The sequence below is a fragment of the Pristiophorus japonicus genome, chromosome 24 (assembly GCF_044704955.1).
Source record: "Pristiophorus japonicus isolate sPriJap1 chromosome 24, sPriJap1.hap1, whole genome shotgun sequence".
NCBI lineage: Eukaryota > Metazoa > Chordata > Chondrichthyes > Pristiophoridae > Pristiophorus > Pristiophorus japonicus.
Window position 1 is genome coordinate 26,969,729 of NC_092000.1, and position 19,650 is coordinate 26,989,378.

At 46.7% G+C, this 19,650-nt stretch overlaps 1 protein-coding gene across 1 annotated transcript in view; it reads left to right on the top strand.

Moving 5' to 3' along the window:
• Positions 1 to 3,081: 3,081 nt before the first annotated feature.
• The window catches only part of LOC139237851 (protein Niban 1-like), a 109,446-nt gene continuing 92,877 nt past the window's right edge, over positions 3,082 to 19,650 (top strand). The window contains exon 1 of the mRNA XM_070867075.1: positions 3,082 to 3,828. Within this exon, the coding sequence (XP_070723176.1) occupies positions 3,082 to 3,828 (747 nt within the window). The remainder of the gene's footprint in view (positions 3,829 to 19,650) is intronic.

The window sequence follows — 19,650 nt, forward strand, 5'->3', positions numbered from 1 at the left end:
AAAGCCAAGGAAGTGGCATACAAATTAGCCAGAAATAGCAGCGGACCCGGGGACTGGGAGAAATTTAGAACTCAGCAGAGGAGGACAAAGGGTTTGAATATGGCAGGGAAAATAGAGTACAAGAGGAAGCTTGCAGGGAACATTAAGACGGACTGCAAAAGCTTCTATAGATATGTAAAGAGAAAAAGGTTAGTAAAGACAAACGTAGGTCCCCTGCAGTCAGAATCAGGGGAAGTCATAACGGGGAACAAAGAAATGGCAGACCAATTGAACAAGTACTTTGGTTCGGGTATTCACTAAGGAGGACACAAACAACCTTCCGGATATAAAAGGGGTCAGAGGGTCTAGTAAGAAGGAGGAACTGAAATCATTATTAGTCGGTAAATTGTGTTGGAGAAATTGATGGGATTGAAGGCCGATAAATCCTCAGGGCCTGATGGACTGCATCCCAGAGTACTTAAGGAGGTGGCCTTGGAAATAGCGGATGCATTGACAAGTCATTTTCCAACATTCCATAGACTCTGGATCAGTTCCTATGGAGTGTAGGGTAGTCAATGTAACCCCCCTTTTTAAAAAAGGAGGGAGAGAGAAAACAGGTAATTATAGACCGATCAGCCTGACATCGGTAGTGGGTTAAATGATGGAATCAATTATTAAGGATGTCATAGCAGCGCATTTGGAAAGAGGTGACATGATAGGTCCAAGTCAGCATGGATTTGTGAAAGGGAAATCATGCTTGACAAATCTTCTGGAATTTTTTGAGTATGTTTCCAGTAGAGTGGACAAGGGAGAACCAGTTGATGTGGTATATTTGGACTTTCAGAAGGCTTTCGACAAGGTCCCACACAAGAGATTAATGTGCAAAGTTAAAGCACATGGGATTGGGGGTAGTGTGCTAGTGGATTGAGAACTGGTTGGCAGACAGGAAGCAAAGAGTAGGAGTAAATGGGTACTTTTCAGAATGGCAGGCAGTGACTAGTGGGGTACCGCAAGGTTCTGTGCTGGGGCCCCAGCTGTTTACACTGTACATTAATGATTTAGACGAGGGGATTAAATGTAGTATCTCCAAATTTGCGGATGACACTAGGTTGGGTGGCAATGTGAGCTGCGAGGAGGATGCTATGAGGCTGCAGAGTGATTTGGATAGGTTAGGTGAGTGGGAAAATGCATGGCAGATGAAGTATAATGTGGATAAATGTGAGGTTATCCACTTTGGTGGTAAAAACAGAGAGACAGACTATTATCTGAATGGTGACAGATTAGGAAAAGGAGACCTGGGTGTCATGGTACATCAGTCATTGAAGGTTGGCATGCAGGTACAGCAGGCGGCGAAGAAGGCAAATGGTATGATGGCCTTCATAGTTAGGGGATTTGAGTGTAGGAGCAGGGAGGTCTTACTGCAGTTGTACAGGGCCTTAGTGAGGCCTCACCTGGAATATTGTGTTCAGTTTTGGTCTCCTAGTCTGAGGAAGGATGTTTTTGCTATTGAGGGAGTGCAGCGAAGGTTCACCAGACTGATTCCTGGGATGGCAGGACTGTCATATCAATAAAGACTGGATCAACTGGGCTTGTATTCACTGGAGTTCAGAAGAATGAGAGGGGACCTCATAGAAACGCTTAAAATTCTGACGGGTTTAGACAGGTTAGATGCAGGAAGAATATTCCCAATGTTGGGGAAGTCCAGAACCAGGGGTCACAGTCTAAGGATAAGTGGTAAGCCATTTAGGACCGAGATGAGGAGAAACTTCTTCACCCAGAGAGTGGTGAACCTGTGGAATTCTCTACTACAGAAAGTTGTTGAAGCCAATTCACTAAATATATTCAAAAGGGAGTTTGATGTAGTCCTTACTACTGGGGGGATCAAGGGGTATGGCGAGAAAGCAGGAATGGGGTACTGAAGTTGCATGCTCAGCCATGAACTCATTGAATGGTGGTGCAGGCTCAAAGGGCCAAATGGCTTACTCCTGCACCTATTTTGTATGTTTCTATGTTTCTATGAAAGGGACTTAGCACAGGAGAAGGGAGTCCTGTGCAGTATAACGACAGGGCAGATATAGGAAGGGATAGACCAGTGGGAGGACCAAGGGGTACAGCCCGTAACATGGGACTCCACGCCCCTGGTTAGGCGTAGTTCCAGAGTGGGGCAGCCTAGGATGCCTTGGTCCCCCATATACCTTCCCGCCCATCCCAGAGTCAAACGAGAAAAGAAGCACAAGAGTGGTAGACTCTGTGCGGTAAAAGGGACACTACCGAAAGACCCGGGAAAGATCCCAGACACCGAAGGGCTCACAGAAATGGAGGCAGGCCATTTAAAAGAAGTCCTCCTGCAAGCCCTACAAAAGGGGGCAGTCCGGCTCCTGGGGCAAGGTTAGCAAGATGGCCGACAAAGCCAAGTCAGTATCAGAGACTGACCTTGCCATCCGGAGACGGGTGGCATTGTATATAGCCAGGTGTTCTGTATATAGTTTAAGGAGATTTTAAAGTGAGGGGGTGGTGTTTTTTTATTTTGTGATGTTACTCCAGTCGAGCCTGAAGAAGTCTCAGGCAAGACTGTGTTCAATCTTGTGTTCCAGAAGATGCTCCGGACCGTCGCAATGTTATTTACCTACCTGGGGACCTGCACCGGACAGAAACTCAACATCGAGATGTCTTTAACATACGGGTGCTCCGGGGGCAGGGCGCTAATCGTGACCACGGGAGAAGGGATCATTGAGGCAGAAGGCCAGGCCACCTATTTCCACAAGGGGAGATGGCCTGGGTGGTTCGGTTCGAATTCCACCTGGTATTCGAGCCACGAGAGTCTTACCCATGGTGAGGTCTCCATCCCTTGCCCCGAAACCGAGATGGCCACATCCCGGGTTAGGGTGACAGAGGGAAGGAGAGGGTGTTTAACGTGTGTTGGGGACATACCTTTGGGATGCTGGTGGTGGCTCAGGAAACTGAGCGCGGACGTTGAGGACAGCAGCTCAGACTGGGAACATCTGAGCAATGACACCTAACGGATGATCACGGGGTCACCAGGGGGGGAGTGGTCACTGTGTGTTGGGAGAAATTGTGGGCCTATGATCAAGGGATCTATACATGGCCCAGGTGTGTTCAGCGGGTTTGTCCATTGCCTTTGCCCGATGGTGGAAGGACTCGGGGAAGGGGATGGAATGGGATCACAGCAGGGAAGACTATGTGCTCCCTCGCTTCCGGGTACCAGTCAATGCCACCGAGCTGCTGGCTCAGGTGAAGAAACCCCTGCCCACGCCCAAGCCCATTGACAGTTATGGATGTCCACCCACCACTAGGGGACCTGGGAATGGGTTAGTGTTAGTACCAACAGATAAGTTAGTATACCAGGGAGTACATTATGTTGTTGCTTCGGTAATTCTAAACCTGACAGAAGTACGCCTACCTGCCTTCTGCCCCAGAGAAACCGAGTTGTTGTACCAAGCTCTACTGAAGGAAATGTTCAGGAGCTTCTACGAGCTGGACTTTGGGGACGTCAATGTGGCGGACCTGTATAGACAAGAAGATACAACCGAGTGGGGCAGACAACGCAGGAGGGTCATAAATTACATTTTCACCGGATTTAACACTGAGGCATCCGTCATGAACAGCCTGGATGATGTGCAGCTGGCCTTACAAATCAATGGGTTAAAGTCCCAGCTGCGCAGCATCCTAGGGAAAGAGAATAATGTGTTGGGTTCCACGCTTCACGAGGGAGTGGCTATGACGGTACATCTGAAAGAAATTATTGCCCAGCTAGAGGCTCACGCCCGGACAATAAACACCTTGATCAAGGAGGACCGGCTGGCCTCGGATCAGGCTGCACAGAACGAGGTGTGTGTACTCTATGGGGCCTGGTTGTTGGGAGAGGGACGGAGCAATTTGGAGGACCTTAGGCAAGGTCGGGTCCCCTCCTGGATCAGCAACCAGCACCTGGAGGCACTACACCATACAGCAGCAGCCTCAGTCCCTGCCAACTCTGCGTGGTGTCGGAAGCTATCCTGTCCCTGTTGACTGTGGGAAATCCAACCACACTATTATGGGTGTAGTTATGCGAATGCCAGTGATGGGGCCATTCGCCAAGCCAGCACCCCTGTACCGTGTGGAGAATATTGGAGTCATTCGCGGGAGGGGGGGGAGTTACACGTCCATTTCGCAACGGTCCCACCCAATGTCATTGTGTGGGAGCATACAATGAGCAGTACAGACCTATCTGGCTGCTGTAGCCGGGGAGCACAGGTCATCCTGTGTCCCCAGCACTTGAACGCCTTCAGGAGGCCACAGTGCGGGTTTAGCACTGCTGGGGCAGAACCTATAAATTGCACGATGGAGGTGATGGCACTTGGCCATGTATCTCCACAGATAGCATATGTAGGTGGTGGGACGTATTGATGTCGCCGCGACTGCCCACCGGTATTGACACGGCACGAGTAAGTGGTGTGCTATTCCGGACAGCAGTTTTTGCTTTAAACCTAGGGCAGAAGTTTAAGTGGCCCAGGAAGGGATCATCGCAATCCCAGAACCCTCCACGGTCCACCTTACGGTACAGTATAATGCGAGTGATCTGCAGAACTATGTTACCCATTTTGGGTACCCCATACCCTTACTACCTGAGAAACTCACCGCCCTGTTGAAGGCAGTGGATCTCAGCCAAAAACATTATTACACCCTACAGCAAAAGACCAAAGACATAGCCCTCGAAATTGCAGACATACAGTCACTAGCGTGGTGGGAATGGGGTACTAGAATAGATATCCCAGTCTGGCTTCGCATGGCCTCCCACACACTGGTGATTGTACAACTGGTCATTGTCCTATGTCTCATCATCAATGCCTGCAGATCCAAAACAGCCCGAATAGCACGGGGTTATCTTAAAATATTCCAGAAACAACAGAAGGACAGCCCAGTCTAACACACAAGAATGCCATTTTGTTTCCAGGTGGTCTTAAACAAAAGGGAACATTCTGGTTTACCTTGGCACCACGAAAGCCCGTACCTGGAAACTGACTGGCACTGTCATCTACGTAAGCTGTTAAAACTATCCATGACAGAACACAATACGGACTTACTTATCACAGATATACATTTGTACAGTGTAAATACATCTGTTCGATATGCTGTGATGGCGGAAACATCTTTCAAGGAACGCAAGGAACACGTGACATGATGTGCTATAATTATGTACTTAACTCTACGTAACTAAAAGCACAATGGTACCTTGTTTGTAGTTTACCTGTAAAGGAGCATGGGTACTGCACAAATTAGTGATAGAAATATTGTTTGTGCACATTGGTTTATGCGGGTCTATAGTTTAGAGTAAGTATGGGGATGGCTGACACTTGGGGAGTTCTAGGATTTTCTTGCAAACCTTTTGACACATTCCGTCTATATCCGGGTGTGTCAAGATGGAGGAGTGTAAGGTTCGAAAATCCAGGGCCGCATTTTCTTTTGGAACATCCTAAGGACAAGAAAACTAATATGGGATCGTCCTATATATTTTAAATGAACATTTTTGGCCAAGTAAAATCCTCAGACCAGGCAGGCTGGGAAACGTGTGGGCGGATACAGACATTGTGGAGTCTGGCTCACAAGCAAGACAGAGGCACTGGCCAATGGGGGAAAAGTGCATTCTGGCAGGCCAATCAAGGGTCGAGTCGGGCCTGAAATGGGGAAATCCTCAACCAATGGGGACTACCCGGCCCAGTTCGAAAATATGACTCACCCCAAATCAAATTATGAATGTGGACCATCATCTACCTAATTAATATGGACAGCGGACAATAGTCCTGAGATCATTGCGGTGATGGCCCATCAAAGGGGAGGCCCAAACCGATTGACTCCCAGGACTGTTACAATGGACCAGCCGACTTTGAGGCACCAATGTGTACTGAAACAATACCCCTGTCCTCACACCTACCTGTACCTGTGACATCTTCTGATTAAATATTCAAAGCTATCTCCCTGCCTAAACTTACACAATGGACCACCAACTGAGTTTGAGCGCGAAAAGACCAGAACTAAATTGGGTACAAATATAGGACTTACAGAACCACCAGAGAGAAGCAGCTGGAGCAGTAGGAGAAGGAGTCGAGGAGCAGTAGCAGTCACAGACAGACAGAAACCGAGAGAGAAAAGAGACATAGAAACATAGAAAAATAGGTGCAGGAATAGGCCATTCGGCCCTTCTAGCCTGCACCGCCATTCAATGAGTTCATGGCTGAACATGCAACTTCAGTACCCCCTTCCTGCTTTCTCGCCATACCCCTTGATCCCCCTAGTAGTAAGGACTTCATCGAACTCCCTTTTGAATATATTTAGTGAATTGGCCTCAACTACTTTCTGTGGTAGAGAATTCCACAGGTTCACCACTCTCTGGGTGAAGAAGTTTCTCCTCATCTCGGTCCTAAATGTCTTACCCCTTATCCTTAGACAGTGACCTCTGGTTCTGGACTTCCCCAACATTGGGAACATTCTTCCTGCATCTAACCTGTCTAAACCCGTCAGAATTTTAAATGTTTCTATGAGGTCCCCTCTCATTCTTCTGAACTCCAGTGAATACAAGCCCAGTTGATCCAGTCTTTCTTGATAGGTCAGTCCCACCATCCCGGGAATCAGTCTGGTGAACCTTCGCTGCACTCCCTCAATAGCAAGAATGTCCTTCCTCAAGTTAGGAGACCAAAACTGTACACAATACTCCAGGTGTGGCCTCAACAAGGCCCTGTACAACTGTAGCAACACCTCCCTGCCCCTGTACTCAAATCCCCTCGCTATGAAGGCCAACATGCCATTTGCTTTCTTAACCGCCTGCTGTACCTGCATGCCAACCTTCAATGATTGATGTACCATGACACCCAGGTCTCATTGCACCTCTCCTTTTCCTAATCTGTCACCATTCAGATAATAGTCTGTCTCTCTGTTTTTACCACCAGAGTGGATAACCTCACATTTATCCACATTATACTTCATCTGCCATGCGTTTGCCCATTCACCTAACCTATCCAAGTCACTCTGCAGCCTCATAGCATCCTCCTCGCAGCTCACACTGCCACCCAACTTAGTGTCATCTGCAAATTTGGAGATATTACATTTAATCCCCTCGTCTAAATCATTAATGTACAGTGTAAACAGCTGGGGCCCCAGCACAGAACCTTGCGGTACCCCACTAGTTACTGCCTGCCATTCTGAAAAGTCTCCATTTACTCCTACTCTTTGCTTCCTGTCTGACAACCAGTTCTCAATCCATGTCAGCACACTACCCCCAATCCCATGTGCTTTAACTTTGCACATTAATCTCTTGTGTGGGACCTTGTCGAAAGCCTTCTGAAAGTCCAAATATACCACATCAACTGGTTCTCCCTTGTCCACTCTACTGGAAACATCCTCAAAAAATTCCAGAAGATTTGTCAAGCATGATTTCCCTTTCACAAATCCATGCTGACTTGGACCTATCATGTCACCTCTTTCCAAATGCGTTGCTATGACATCCTTAATAATTGATTCCATCATTTTACCCACTATTGAGGTCAGGCTAACCGGTCTATAATTCCCTGTTTTCTCTCTCCCTCTTTTTTTAAAAAGTGGGGTTACATTGACTACCCTCCACTCCATAGGAACTGATCCAGAGTCAATGGAATGTTGGAAAATGACTGTCAATGCATCCGCTATTTCCAAGACCACCTCCTTAAGTACTCTGGGATGCAGTCCATCAGGCCCTGGGGATTTATCGGCCTTCAATCCCATCAATTTCCCCAACACAATTTCCCAACTAATAAGGATTTCCCTCAGTTCCTCCTCCTTACTAGATCCTCTGACCCCTTTTATATCCGGAAGGTTGTTTGTGTCCTCTTTAGTGAATACCCGAACCAAAGTACTTGTTCAATTGGTCTGCCATTTCTTTGTTCCCCGTTATGACTTCCCCTGATTCTGACTGCAGGGGACCTACGTTTGTCTTTACTAACCTTTTTCTCTTTACATATCTATAGAAACTTTTGCAATCCGTCTTAATGTTCCCTGCAAACTTCTTCTCGTACTCCATTTTCCCTGCCCTAATCAAACCCTTTGTCCTCCTCTGCTGAGTTCTAAATTTCTCCCAGTCCCCAGGTTCGCTGTTATTTCTGGCCAATTTGTATGCCACTTCCTTGGCTTTAATACTATCCCTGATTTCCCTTGATAGCCACGGTTGAGCCACCTTCCCTTTTTTATTTTTACGCCAGACAGGAATGTACAATTGTTGTAGTTCATCCATGCGGTCTCTAAATGCCCATCCACAGTCAACCCCTTAAGTATCATTCGCCAATCTATCCTAGCCAATTCACGCCTCATACCTTCAAAGTTACCCTTCTTTAAGTTCTGGACCATGGTCTCTGAATTAACTGTTTCATTCTCCATCCTCATGCAGAATTCCACCATATTATGGTCACTCTTCCCCAAGGGGCCTCGCACAACGAGATTGCTAATTAATCCTCTCTCATTACACAACACCCAGTCTAAGATGGCCTCCCCCCTAGTTGGTTTCTCGACATATTGGTCTAAAAACCATCCCTTATGCACTCCAGGAAATCCTCCTCCACCGTATTGCTTCCAGTTTGGCTAGCCCAATCTCTGTGCATATTAAAGTCACCCATGATAACTGCTGCACCTTTATTGCATGCACCCCTAATTTCCTGTTTGATGCCCTCCCCAACATCACTACTACTGTTTGGAGGTCTGTACACAACTCCCACTAATGTTTTTTGCCCTTTGGTGTTCTGCAGCTCTACCCATATAGATTCCACATCATCCAAGCTAATGTCCTTCCTAACTATTGCATTAATCTCCTCTTTAACCAGCAATGCTACCCCACCTCCTTTTCCTTTTATTCTATCTTTCCTAAATGTTGAATACCCCTGGATGTTGAGTTCCCAGCACTGATCATCCTGGAGCCACGTCTCCGTAATCCCGATCACATCATATTTGTTAACATCTATTTGCACAGTTAATTCTTCCACCTTATTACGGACGGACTGTTACCGGCTGGGAAACGTAGCATCGAACGGGCCCTGGACTCGACTTGTGTGCAGAATATACAACCCAACTACCGAGAGACCCAACATCGTCTCAAGAAGCCGAGCCGCACACCGAACAATGCTGAAGAACCGGAGACCGAAGTAACTGGGAGAGGCAACATTCACTCCAGCTACCCCGTAAACCAACCATCCTAAGGCTAAAAAAAAAATAACTGTCAAAACGGATCGTAAGTATTATCCTGGGGTTTCTTTTCCCAACTATCAGTCTCGGTCAGTCAGGTAAAAAGGGGGGTGGGGATCGTGTTGGAAATGTCTTGTAAAGATAAAATTGTGTAAGGTTTTCGTGGTGTCTGTTTCTTCCCATAGATTTTCATAGTTTATAAGTGTCAGATATGTGTTTTGATGAAGTTTGACCTTGTTGAAAACTTAATAAATTGGACTTACCCGTTTTTTTTCGTTACAAGGACCACTTGTGTTTTGTTTTCCCTTGTGGAAGCTCATAATCCACCAAAATTCTGAGGTCAGAACCAGATAGGGGTGCTAGGGCGCTTCGAAACCGCCAGTTTAGTGGTCAGCGAGCCATAAGCTGCTGGACCGTCCCCCAGAAGGTACAGAGAGGTCCAATACACCAACAGCCACCAAAGACCCCCGTAATTGGGCAGAACAAAAACCCCTTACAATTAGCATCGATAGAGGTTTGGCTAACGAAGAGAAAACAGTAAGGATAAATGGTTCATTCTCGGGCTGGCAACCAGTAATCAGTGGGGTGCCGTAGGGATCAGTGCAGGGACCCTAACTATTTACAATCTATATTAACGACTTGGAGGAAGGGACCGAGTGTAACGTAGTCAAGGTTGCCGACAATACAAAGATGAGAGGAAAAGCAATGTGTGAGCAGAACACAAAAAATCTGCAAAAGGACATAGACAGGCTAAGTGAGTGGGCAAAAATTTGGCAGATGGAGTATAATGTTGGAAAGTGTGAAGTCACTTTGGCAGAAAAAAAATCAAAGATTGCAAAGTGCTACAGTACAGTGGGACCTGAGGGGGTTGACTTATGAGGAAAGGTTGAGTAGGTTGGGCCTCTACTCTTTGGTACTTGTGCATGAATCACAAAAGGTTCGTATGCAGGTACAGCAAGTGATCAGGAAGGCTAATGGAATCTTGGCCTTTATTGTAAAGAGAATGGAGTATAAAAGTAGGGAAGTCTTGCTACAGGGTATTGGTGAGGCCTCACCTGGAATACTGTGTGCAGTTTTGGTTTCCATATTTATGAAAGGATATACTTGCTTTGGAGGCAGTTCAGAGAAGGTTCACAAGGTTCAGAGATGAGGGGGTTGACTTATGAGGAAAGGTTGAGTAGGTTGGGCCTCTACTCTTTGGAATTCAGAAGAATGAGAGGTGATCTTATCGAAACGTATAAGATGAGGGGGCTTGACAAGGTGGATGTAGAAAGGATGTTTCCACTGATGGTGGAGACTAGAACTAGAGGGCATGATCTTAGAATAAGTGGGCCACCCATTTAAAACTGAGATGAGAAATTTCTTCTCTCAGGGGATTGTAAATCTGTGGCATTTGCTGCCTCAGAGAGCTGTGGAAGCTGGGACTGATATGTCCTTACTATACGGTATAAATGCACACGAGGCCCATACTTGAGAGAAGGTCACTCTGTGACCAGTAACCTTTATTTGCCAGCACTGAAGTGATGAAGGTAGGCGGAGCCTCCCCTTTTATACCTGAAAGTCCAGGTTAGGAGTGTCTCCCACAAGTTCACCACCTAGTGGTCAATGTTCTCACAGTGTACAACTTAGGTCAGTTTATACATGGGTTACAATGACAGTTAAATACATGACATCACCTCCTCCCCCCACCCCAAAGTCTTATTGGGATCACAGGTTAAGTCTCTCTGGTGGTTTACGCTCCCTTGTAGAGCGCCTGAGTTGGGGCTTCGGTTGTTTGGCGCTGGCTTGAGTGTCTGCTGTTTGCGGTGCCTCAGGCCTGTCCGGGCTACCTACAGTGATTGGGCTCTCCTCTGCTTGGTTCCGGTGTTCGGTCACCTGTGGAGGAGTGAACTCTACATCATGTTCTTCCTCTGCTTCTTCTATAGGTTTGCTGAACCTCCTTTTTGTTTGATCCACGTGTTTGCGACAGATTTGTCCATTGGTAAGTTTAACGACCAGAATCCTATTCCCCTCTTTGGCAATCACAGTGCCTGCAAGCCACTTAGGTCCTGCAGCATAGTTGAGGACAAAGACCAGATCATTGACATCAATACATCGCTCCCTCGCATTCCCGTCATGGTAGTCACATTGTGACTGACGCCTGCTCTCAACAATTTCTTTCATGGTGGGGTGTATAAGGGATAACCTGGTTTTGAGCGTCCTTTTCATGAGCAGCTCTGTGGGTAGGACCACTGTGAGTGAGTGTGGTCGGGATCTATTGGCCAACAGGAGGCATGATAAGTGGCTTTGTAGGGAACCCCCTTGGATTCTGAGCATCCCCTGTTTGATTATCTGCACTGCTCGTTCCGCCTGGCCATTTGAGGCCGGCTTGAACGGTACCGTTCTGACATGGTTGATATCATTTCCTGCCATGAAGTCCTGGAATTCAATGCTGGTGAAGCATGGGCCATTGTCGCTGACCAAGACATCAGGTAGACCATGGGTGGCGAACATTGCCCGTAGACTTTCTACCGTGGCCAAGGATGTGCTTGAATTGAGAATGTCACACTCGATCCATTTGGAGTAGGCATCTACGACAACCAAAAACATTTTTCCCATGAAAGGACCTGCGTAGTCCACATGGATGCGTGACCATGGCTTGGCGGGCCAGGACCAGGGGTTAAGGGGGGGCTTCCCTGGGTGCATTGCCCAGCTGAGCACATGTGTTGCACCTGCGAACACAAAGTTCCAGCTCTGCATCTATCCCTGGCCACCAAACGTGTGACCTGGCAATTGCCTTCATCATGACAATGCCCTGGTGCTCATTGTGGAGTTCTCTGATGAACATCTCTCTGCCCATCTGGGGCATGACTACTTGGTTTCCCCATAGTAGGCAATCAGCCTGAATCGAGAGTTCATCCTTGTGCCTGTGAAATGGTTTGAATTCCTCAGGCATGCCCCGTACGTGGCTGCCCAGTCCCCATTCAGGACACATTTCTTGACTAAAGACAGTAGCAGGTCTCTATTTGTCCAGACTTTAATCTGACGGGCTGTCACGGGTGAGCCTTCACTTTCAAAAGCTTCAACAACCATGACCATCTCAGCAGCATGCTCAGTTGCCTCCTCGGCGGTGGCTAGTGGGAGCCTACTGAGTGCATCGGCGCAGTTTTCAGTGCCCGGTCTGTGCCGAATGGTGTAGTCATAGGCGGCTAATGTGAGTGCCCACCTCTGTATGCGGGCCGATGCATTTGCATTTATGGCCTTGATGTCGGCCAAAAGGGACGTTAGGGGTTCTCCAGCTCAAATTTCCTGCCAAACAGGTACTATTGCATTTTTTTTACAGCATATACACATGCAAGCGCTTCCTTTTCTACCATCCCGTATCCCCGTTCTGCCTGGGACAGACTTCTGGAGGCATAAGCTACCGGCTGTAACTGACCCTTGGCATTAACATGCTGCAACACACACCCGACCCCATAGGACGATACGTCGCACGTTAAAACGAGTATCTTACATGGGTCATATAGCGTTAACAGATTGTCGGAGCATAACAAATTTCGTGTGCTATCAAAAGCCCTTTCCTGGCTGTCCCCCCAGATCCATTCACGACCTTTGCATAGGAGCACGTGTAGCGGCTCTAACAGCGTGCTCAATTTAGGAAGAAAGTTAACGAAATAGTTCAGGAGCCCCAGGAACGAACGCAGCTCCGTTATGTTGCGGGGTCTGGGTGCTCTCTGGATCGCTTCTGTTTTGGACGCAGTAGGTCTGATCCCATCTGCTGCTACCCTCATCCCCAGGAATTCTACCTCTGGAGCTAGGAAGACGCACTTCACCTTTTTCAGTCGCAGACCTACCCGGTCCAGTCTGCGGAGCACCTCCTCCAGGTTGCGGAGGTGTTGTTCAGTATCACGCCCCGTGATGTGGATGTCGTCTTGAAAAACCACTGTCCTTGGAATCGACTTGAGGAGGCTTTCTATATTTCGTTGAAAGATCGCGGCGGCCGAGTGAATCCCAAAGGGACGTCTGTTGTACTCAAACAACCCCTTGTGTGTTGTGATGGTGGTCAGCTTCTTCGACTCACTCGCCAGCTCCTGGGTCATGTAAGCTGAGGTCAGGTCCAATTTTGAAAAATGTTTGCCACCGGATAGCGTCGGGAAGAGGTCCTCCGCTCTCGGTAGCGGGTACTGGTCTTGGAGTGATACCCGATTGATGGTGGCCTTGTAATCACCACATATCCTGACCGACCCATCTGCCTTGAGCACCGGCACAATCGGACTCGCCCAGTCACTGAATTCGACTGGCGAGATGATGCCTTCCCTCAGCAGGTGGGCCAATTCGCCTTCTATCTTTTCCCGCATCACGTACGACATCGCTCTGGCCTTGTGGTGTACTGGCCTGGCGTCCGGGTTTATGTGAATCACTACCTTGGTCCCCATGAAAATGCCAATGCCGGGTTGAAATAGTGAGTCAAATTTGTCCAGGACCTGTGAGCATGATATTCACTCCACAGAAGAAATTGCATTGACATCGCCCCATTTCCAGTTCATGACAGCCAGCCAACTCCTCCCCAGCAGTGTGGGACCGTCCCCCGGGACAATCCAGAGTGGCAACCTGTTCTCCGAATCTTTGTGGGTCACGACTACTGTGGCGCTGTCGAGCACCGGAATGATCTCCTTTTTATATATCCATAGCTGTGCGTCAATTGGCAATAATTTTGGCCTCCTGGCCTTGGACGCCCACAACTTGTCAAACTGTTTGATACTCATCAGGGACTGGCTGGCCCCTGTGTCTAGCTCCATTGATACTGGGATGCCATTGACAGCACTTTCATCATTATCGGTGGCGTCCTGGTGTATGAACTGTATGTGCTCCACATGAACTCGCTGAACTTCAGCTTCCAGCGATTTCCCCCAGTGTCCACTTGGCCTCGTAGGGCTTACATCGACACCATCCTCCTCGTACATCAACCTGGTTGCAGGCTTCCTGCACATATGTGGCAAGTTTCTGCAGGTATATTGCTGATACCTGCAAGCTCTCGCTGTGTGTTTGCCTCCACACCTCCAACATGAGCCGTTGTTGGAAACAAAAGGTCCATTACCAGTCGATCGTCTCTGACTGTCCCTGTAACTGTCCTTAAACGCACCATTGACAGGTGTTGATGGCCCCATTACTGGCCGCATTGTCCCTTGTGATGGCATGAATCACCGTTCAGCTAGCCATTGTCTCTGTTGAATTCCCCCTTTGGGTTTGACTACATGCTCGGGCATGTCCGATTGCCCCTGTCTGCCTGCAGAACTGTGTGCCGCATTAACAATGTTGACTCCCTGCCCATTTGCTGCATTTTAACAAAGATTTTTGTCAAACATCATTCTGGTCTCTTCCTCCCGAGATAAATGTCTGGGCTATCAAAGCCGCCGTTTCCAGGGTCAAGTTTTTGGTCTCAATCAGTTTCCTGAAAACCCCAGTGTGCCCGATGTCCTCAATAAAAAAATCTCGCAGCTTCTCCACTCTGCATGCATCTGGGAACTCACATAGGCTCGCCAGTCGCCGGAGGTCTGCCACGAAGTCTGGAACACTTTGCCTTTCTCGATGCCGGTGCGTGTAAAACCAGTGTCTCGCCATGTGCATGCTGCTCGCCGATCAACTTACTGAGCTCTTCGAACATCTTGTCCGCCGGCTTCTCTGGCGCTAGATGGTCCTTCATCAGGGAGTACGTCCTGGATCCACAAACCGTCAGGAGCTGAGCCCTGCGTTTGTCGGCCGAATCCTGTCCCAGCCAGTCCTTAGTGATGAAACTTTGCTGTAGTCTCTCAATAAAATCGTCCCAATCATCACCAACACAGTACCTCTCGTCTGTGCTGCTAGTGGCCATGCTCATGTGGTTTAAATCCCAGTTTCTCGTCGCCAATGATATGCCCTTACTATACAGCATAAATGCACATGAGGCCCATACTTGAGAGAAGGTCACTCTGTGACCAGTGACCTTTATTAGCTAGCACTGAAGTGATGAAGGTGGGTGGAGCTTCCCCTTTTATACCTGAAAGTTCAGGTTCGGAGTGTCTCCCACAAGTTCACCACCTAGTGGTCAATGTTCTCACAGTGTACAACTTAGGTCAGTTTATACATGGGTTACAATGACAGTTAAATACATGACTGGGACATTGAATAAGTCAGAAATAGACAGTTTCTTAAACGATAAGGGAATAAGGAGTTATGGGGAGCGGGCAGAGAAGTGGACCCGAGTCCACAAACGGATCAGCCATGATCGTATTAAATGGCGGAGCAGGCTTGAGGGGCCTTATGGCTTACCCCTGCTCCTATTTCTTATATTCTTATGTAACATCCTCGTAAATTTCCTCTGTACCCTCTCTAGTGCAATCACATCTTTCCTGTAATGTGACCAGAACTGTATGTAGTACTCATGCTGTGGCCTAATTCGTGTTGTATACAATTCTATCATAATTTCCCTGCTCTTGTATTCTATGCCTCGGTTAATAAAGGACAGCGTTCTGTGTGCCTTTTTAACTAATCGACATGTCCTGCTACCTTTAAGGATCTGTGGACATGCACTCCAAGGACCCTCTGTTCCTCCACACCTCTCCGTGTCCTCCCATTTATTGTGTATTCCCTTGCCTTGTTGCACCTCCCCAAATTCATTACCTCACACTTCTCCGGATTGAATTCCATTTTCCACTTTTCTGCTCAACTGACCAGTCCATCGATATCTTCCTGCAGTCTGAAGCTTTCCTCCTCACTGTCAATCACACGGCCAATTTTTGTATCATCTGCAAACTTCTTTATCATGTCCCCTACATTTAAATCTAAATCATCAATATATACTCCAAAAAACAAGGGACCGGGCACTGAGCCCTGTGGAACCCCACTGCTGAAGCATTTCCGTACGTATGGGGAAGTGATCTCCGCGTACGCTGCACATCGAATGAAGGCCTCCGACTGCAATCGAAGGCGCCTCCGTGAACACCAGGCATTTTCGTTAAAAAATTTCGGGTAGGACGTGTTCATCCGAGGAAAGCTTCCCACCGCAATTTTCCCCCCAGTAAAGGATCAATCACACTAATGGGATAAGTCTACAGACCACCTAACTTTGGAAGGGAGGTGGATGAAGACATATGCAGACAAATTAGGGAAATGAGTAAAAAAACATAGAATAATAATAATGGGAGATTTCAACTACCCCAAAATTAATTGGCCAGAAGGTGGTGGGTAAAGGGGTTAAGGGAATTGAATTCCTACATTATGTACAGAACTCCTTTATAGCCCAGTATGTAAGCAGCCCAGTAAGGGAGGATTCGCTACTGGATTTAGTAATGGGGAGTGAACCCAGAGCAGGTAAGAGAAGTAAAAGTAGGGAAAATCAGGCAATAGTGACCATGATGTAATATAATATGGCTTAAGATAATAATTGAAATGGACATAAGCATGATAAAGACCAGGGTAATTGAACTTGGGAAAATAAAATGGACGACAATATTGGCAAACAATGATGTAGAACAGCAATGAGAACTATTTAAGACGGTATCCATACCTGAGCAAGGATATACTTCCCTTAGATTGGGCACAATGAAGGTTCATTGGATTGATTCCTGGGTGAGAGGATTGTCCTATGAGGAGAGATTGAGTAGAATGGGCCTATTCTCCCTGTGCCCTTATGAATGAGATGCGATTTCATTGAAACATACAAGATTCTGAGAGGGCTTGACAAGATAAATACTCAGTGGTTGGAGAGTATAGAACTAGGGGGTATATTCTCAGGATAAGGGGTCAGCCATTCAGGACTGAGATGAGGAGAAATTTCTTCACTCAGAGGGTTGTGAATCTTTGGAATTCCCAACCCCAGAGGACTGGATGCTCAGTTGTTGAATATATTCAAGGCTGAGATCGATATATTTTTGGACTCTGGGGGAATCAAGGGAAATGGAGATCGAGTGGGAAAGTAGAGTTGAGGTCGAATATCAGCCCTGATCTTATTGAACGCGGAGCAGGCTCAAAGGGCTGAATGGCCTCTTGCTCCCAGTTCTTATGTGTTCAACAGAGTCCAGGAAAAATATATTCTGCTAAAAAATATGCACTAAGGAGACACTATGGATGAATAAAGACATAAGGGAAAAATTGAGGGTAGATGGACAGTAGGGGAGAGCATGACAAGGGAGAATACAAAGAGTTTAAGAGAGGTCAAAGAAACAATTAGGAAGGAAAAGAGGAACTATGAAAGTAAATTATCAGGGAACATAAAGCAAACTAATAAAATATTCTACGGTATATAAAAAAAAGAAAGTCGGGATGGGACTAAGGGATGGTCAGGATAAAATCACAAGTAGCGATAGTGAGACGGCAGAATTATTAAATACTTATTTTGCTTCTGTATTTACCAGGAAGACGGATCAGGTGGATGTGACATCAGTAGATGAGATTAGTAACAGCATTTAAAATAAAAAGAGAAATATTAAATAAACTAATCAAACTCAAAGAGGATAAAACCCCTGGTCCGGACGGATTGCAACCGCATATTTTAAAATATCTAAGAAGAGATAGAGGCACTATTAGAAACATAGAAAATATGTGCAGGAGTAGGCCATTAGGCCCTTCGAGCCTGCACCACCATTCAATAAGATCATGGCTGATCATTCCCTCAGTACCCCCTTCCTGCTTTCTCTCCATACCCCTTGATCCCTTTAGCCGTAAGGGCCATATCTAACGCCCTCTTGAATATATCCAATGAACTGGCAGCAACTACTCTCTGCGGTAGGGAATTCCACAGATTAACTCTCTGAGTGAAGAAGTTTCTCCTCATCTCAGTTCTAAATGGCTTACCCCTTATCCTTAGACTGTGTTCTGAACTTCCCCAACATCGGGAACATTCTTCCTGCATCTAACCTGTCCAGTCCCATCAGAATTTTATATGTTTCTATGAGATACCCTCTCATCCTTCTAAACTCCAGTGAATACAGGCCCAGTTGATCCAGTCTCTCCTCATATGACAGTCCAGCCATCCCGGGAATCAGTCTGGTGAACCTTCGCTGCACTCCCTCAATAACAAGAATGTCCTTCCTCAGATTAGGAGACCAAAACTGAACACAATATTCCAGGTGAGGCCTCACCAAGGCCCTGTACAACTGCAGTAAGACCTCCCTGCTCTTATACTCAAATCCCCTAGCTATGAAGGCCAACATACCATTTGCCTTCTTCACCGTCTGCTGTACCTACATGCCAACTTTCAATGACTGATGAACCATGACACCCAGGTTTTGTTGCACCTCCCCTTTTCCTAATCTGCCGCCATTCAGATAATATTCTGCCTTCCTGTTTTTGCCCCCAAAGTGGATAACTTCACATTTATCCACATTATACTGCATCTGCCATGCATTTGCCCACTCGCCTAACCTGTCCAAGTCACCCTGCAGCCTCTTAACGTCCTCCTCACAGCTCACACCATCACCCAGCTTAGTGTCATCTGCAAACTTGGAGATATTACACTCAATTCCTTCATCTAAATTATTACTGTATATTGTAAATAGCTGGGGTCCCAGTGGCACCCCACTAGTCACTGCTTGCCATTCTGAAAAGGACCCGTTTATCCCGACTCTCTGCTTCATTTCTGCCAACCAGTTCTCTATTCACGTCAGTACATTACCCCCAATACCATGTGCTTTAATTTTGCACACCAATCTCTTGTGTGGGAACTTGTCAAAAGCCTTTTGAAAGTCCAAATACACCACATCCACAGGTTCTCATTACTCATATTTAATAACATGTTAGAAAAAGGTGTATTGGCAAGGGACTGGCAGATAGCTAATGTTATACCCATATATAAGATGAGAGATAGAACATGTCCAGGGAACTATAGATCAATCAGCTTAATATTGGTGGTAGGAAAGATAATGGAATCCCTACTATAGGTGAAAATAGACAAACATCTAGAAACCAAATATATAATAGTGAATAGTTAGCATGGATAAAAGTCGTTTTTCAGAGTGGGAAGTGGGGTCCCACAAGGATCAGTGTTGGAACTACTTGTTCACAATTTATATTAACAAATTAGACTTTGCAATCAAAAACACAATTTCTAAATTTGCAGACACCACCAAATTGGGGGGGGGGGGGTTCGTCAATACTGAGGAGAACTGCAGCAAATTACAAGAAGACATTATTAACTTGCATATAATTGGCAAATTAATTTCAACATAGATAAGTGTGAGATATTACACTTCGGTAAAAAAAAAGTCACACATGGGTTAGAGGAGCAAAGGTATCTGGGAATACAAATACACAAATCACTAAAAGTAGCGATGCAAGTTAATAAGGCCATATAAAAGCAAACCAAGCACTAGGGTATATTTCTAGAGGGATAGAATTGAAAAGTAGAGAGGCTATGCTAAGCTAAGTTCGTGGAGAGTTGGCGAGAGGCTCTGGAGGTGCGTGGAGAGGCCTATAAAAAGGCCTGGCGTCCGTGAGTCGTCAGGAGTTCGTGGT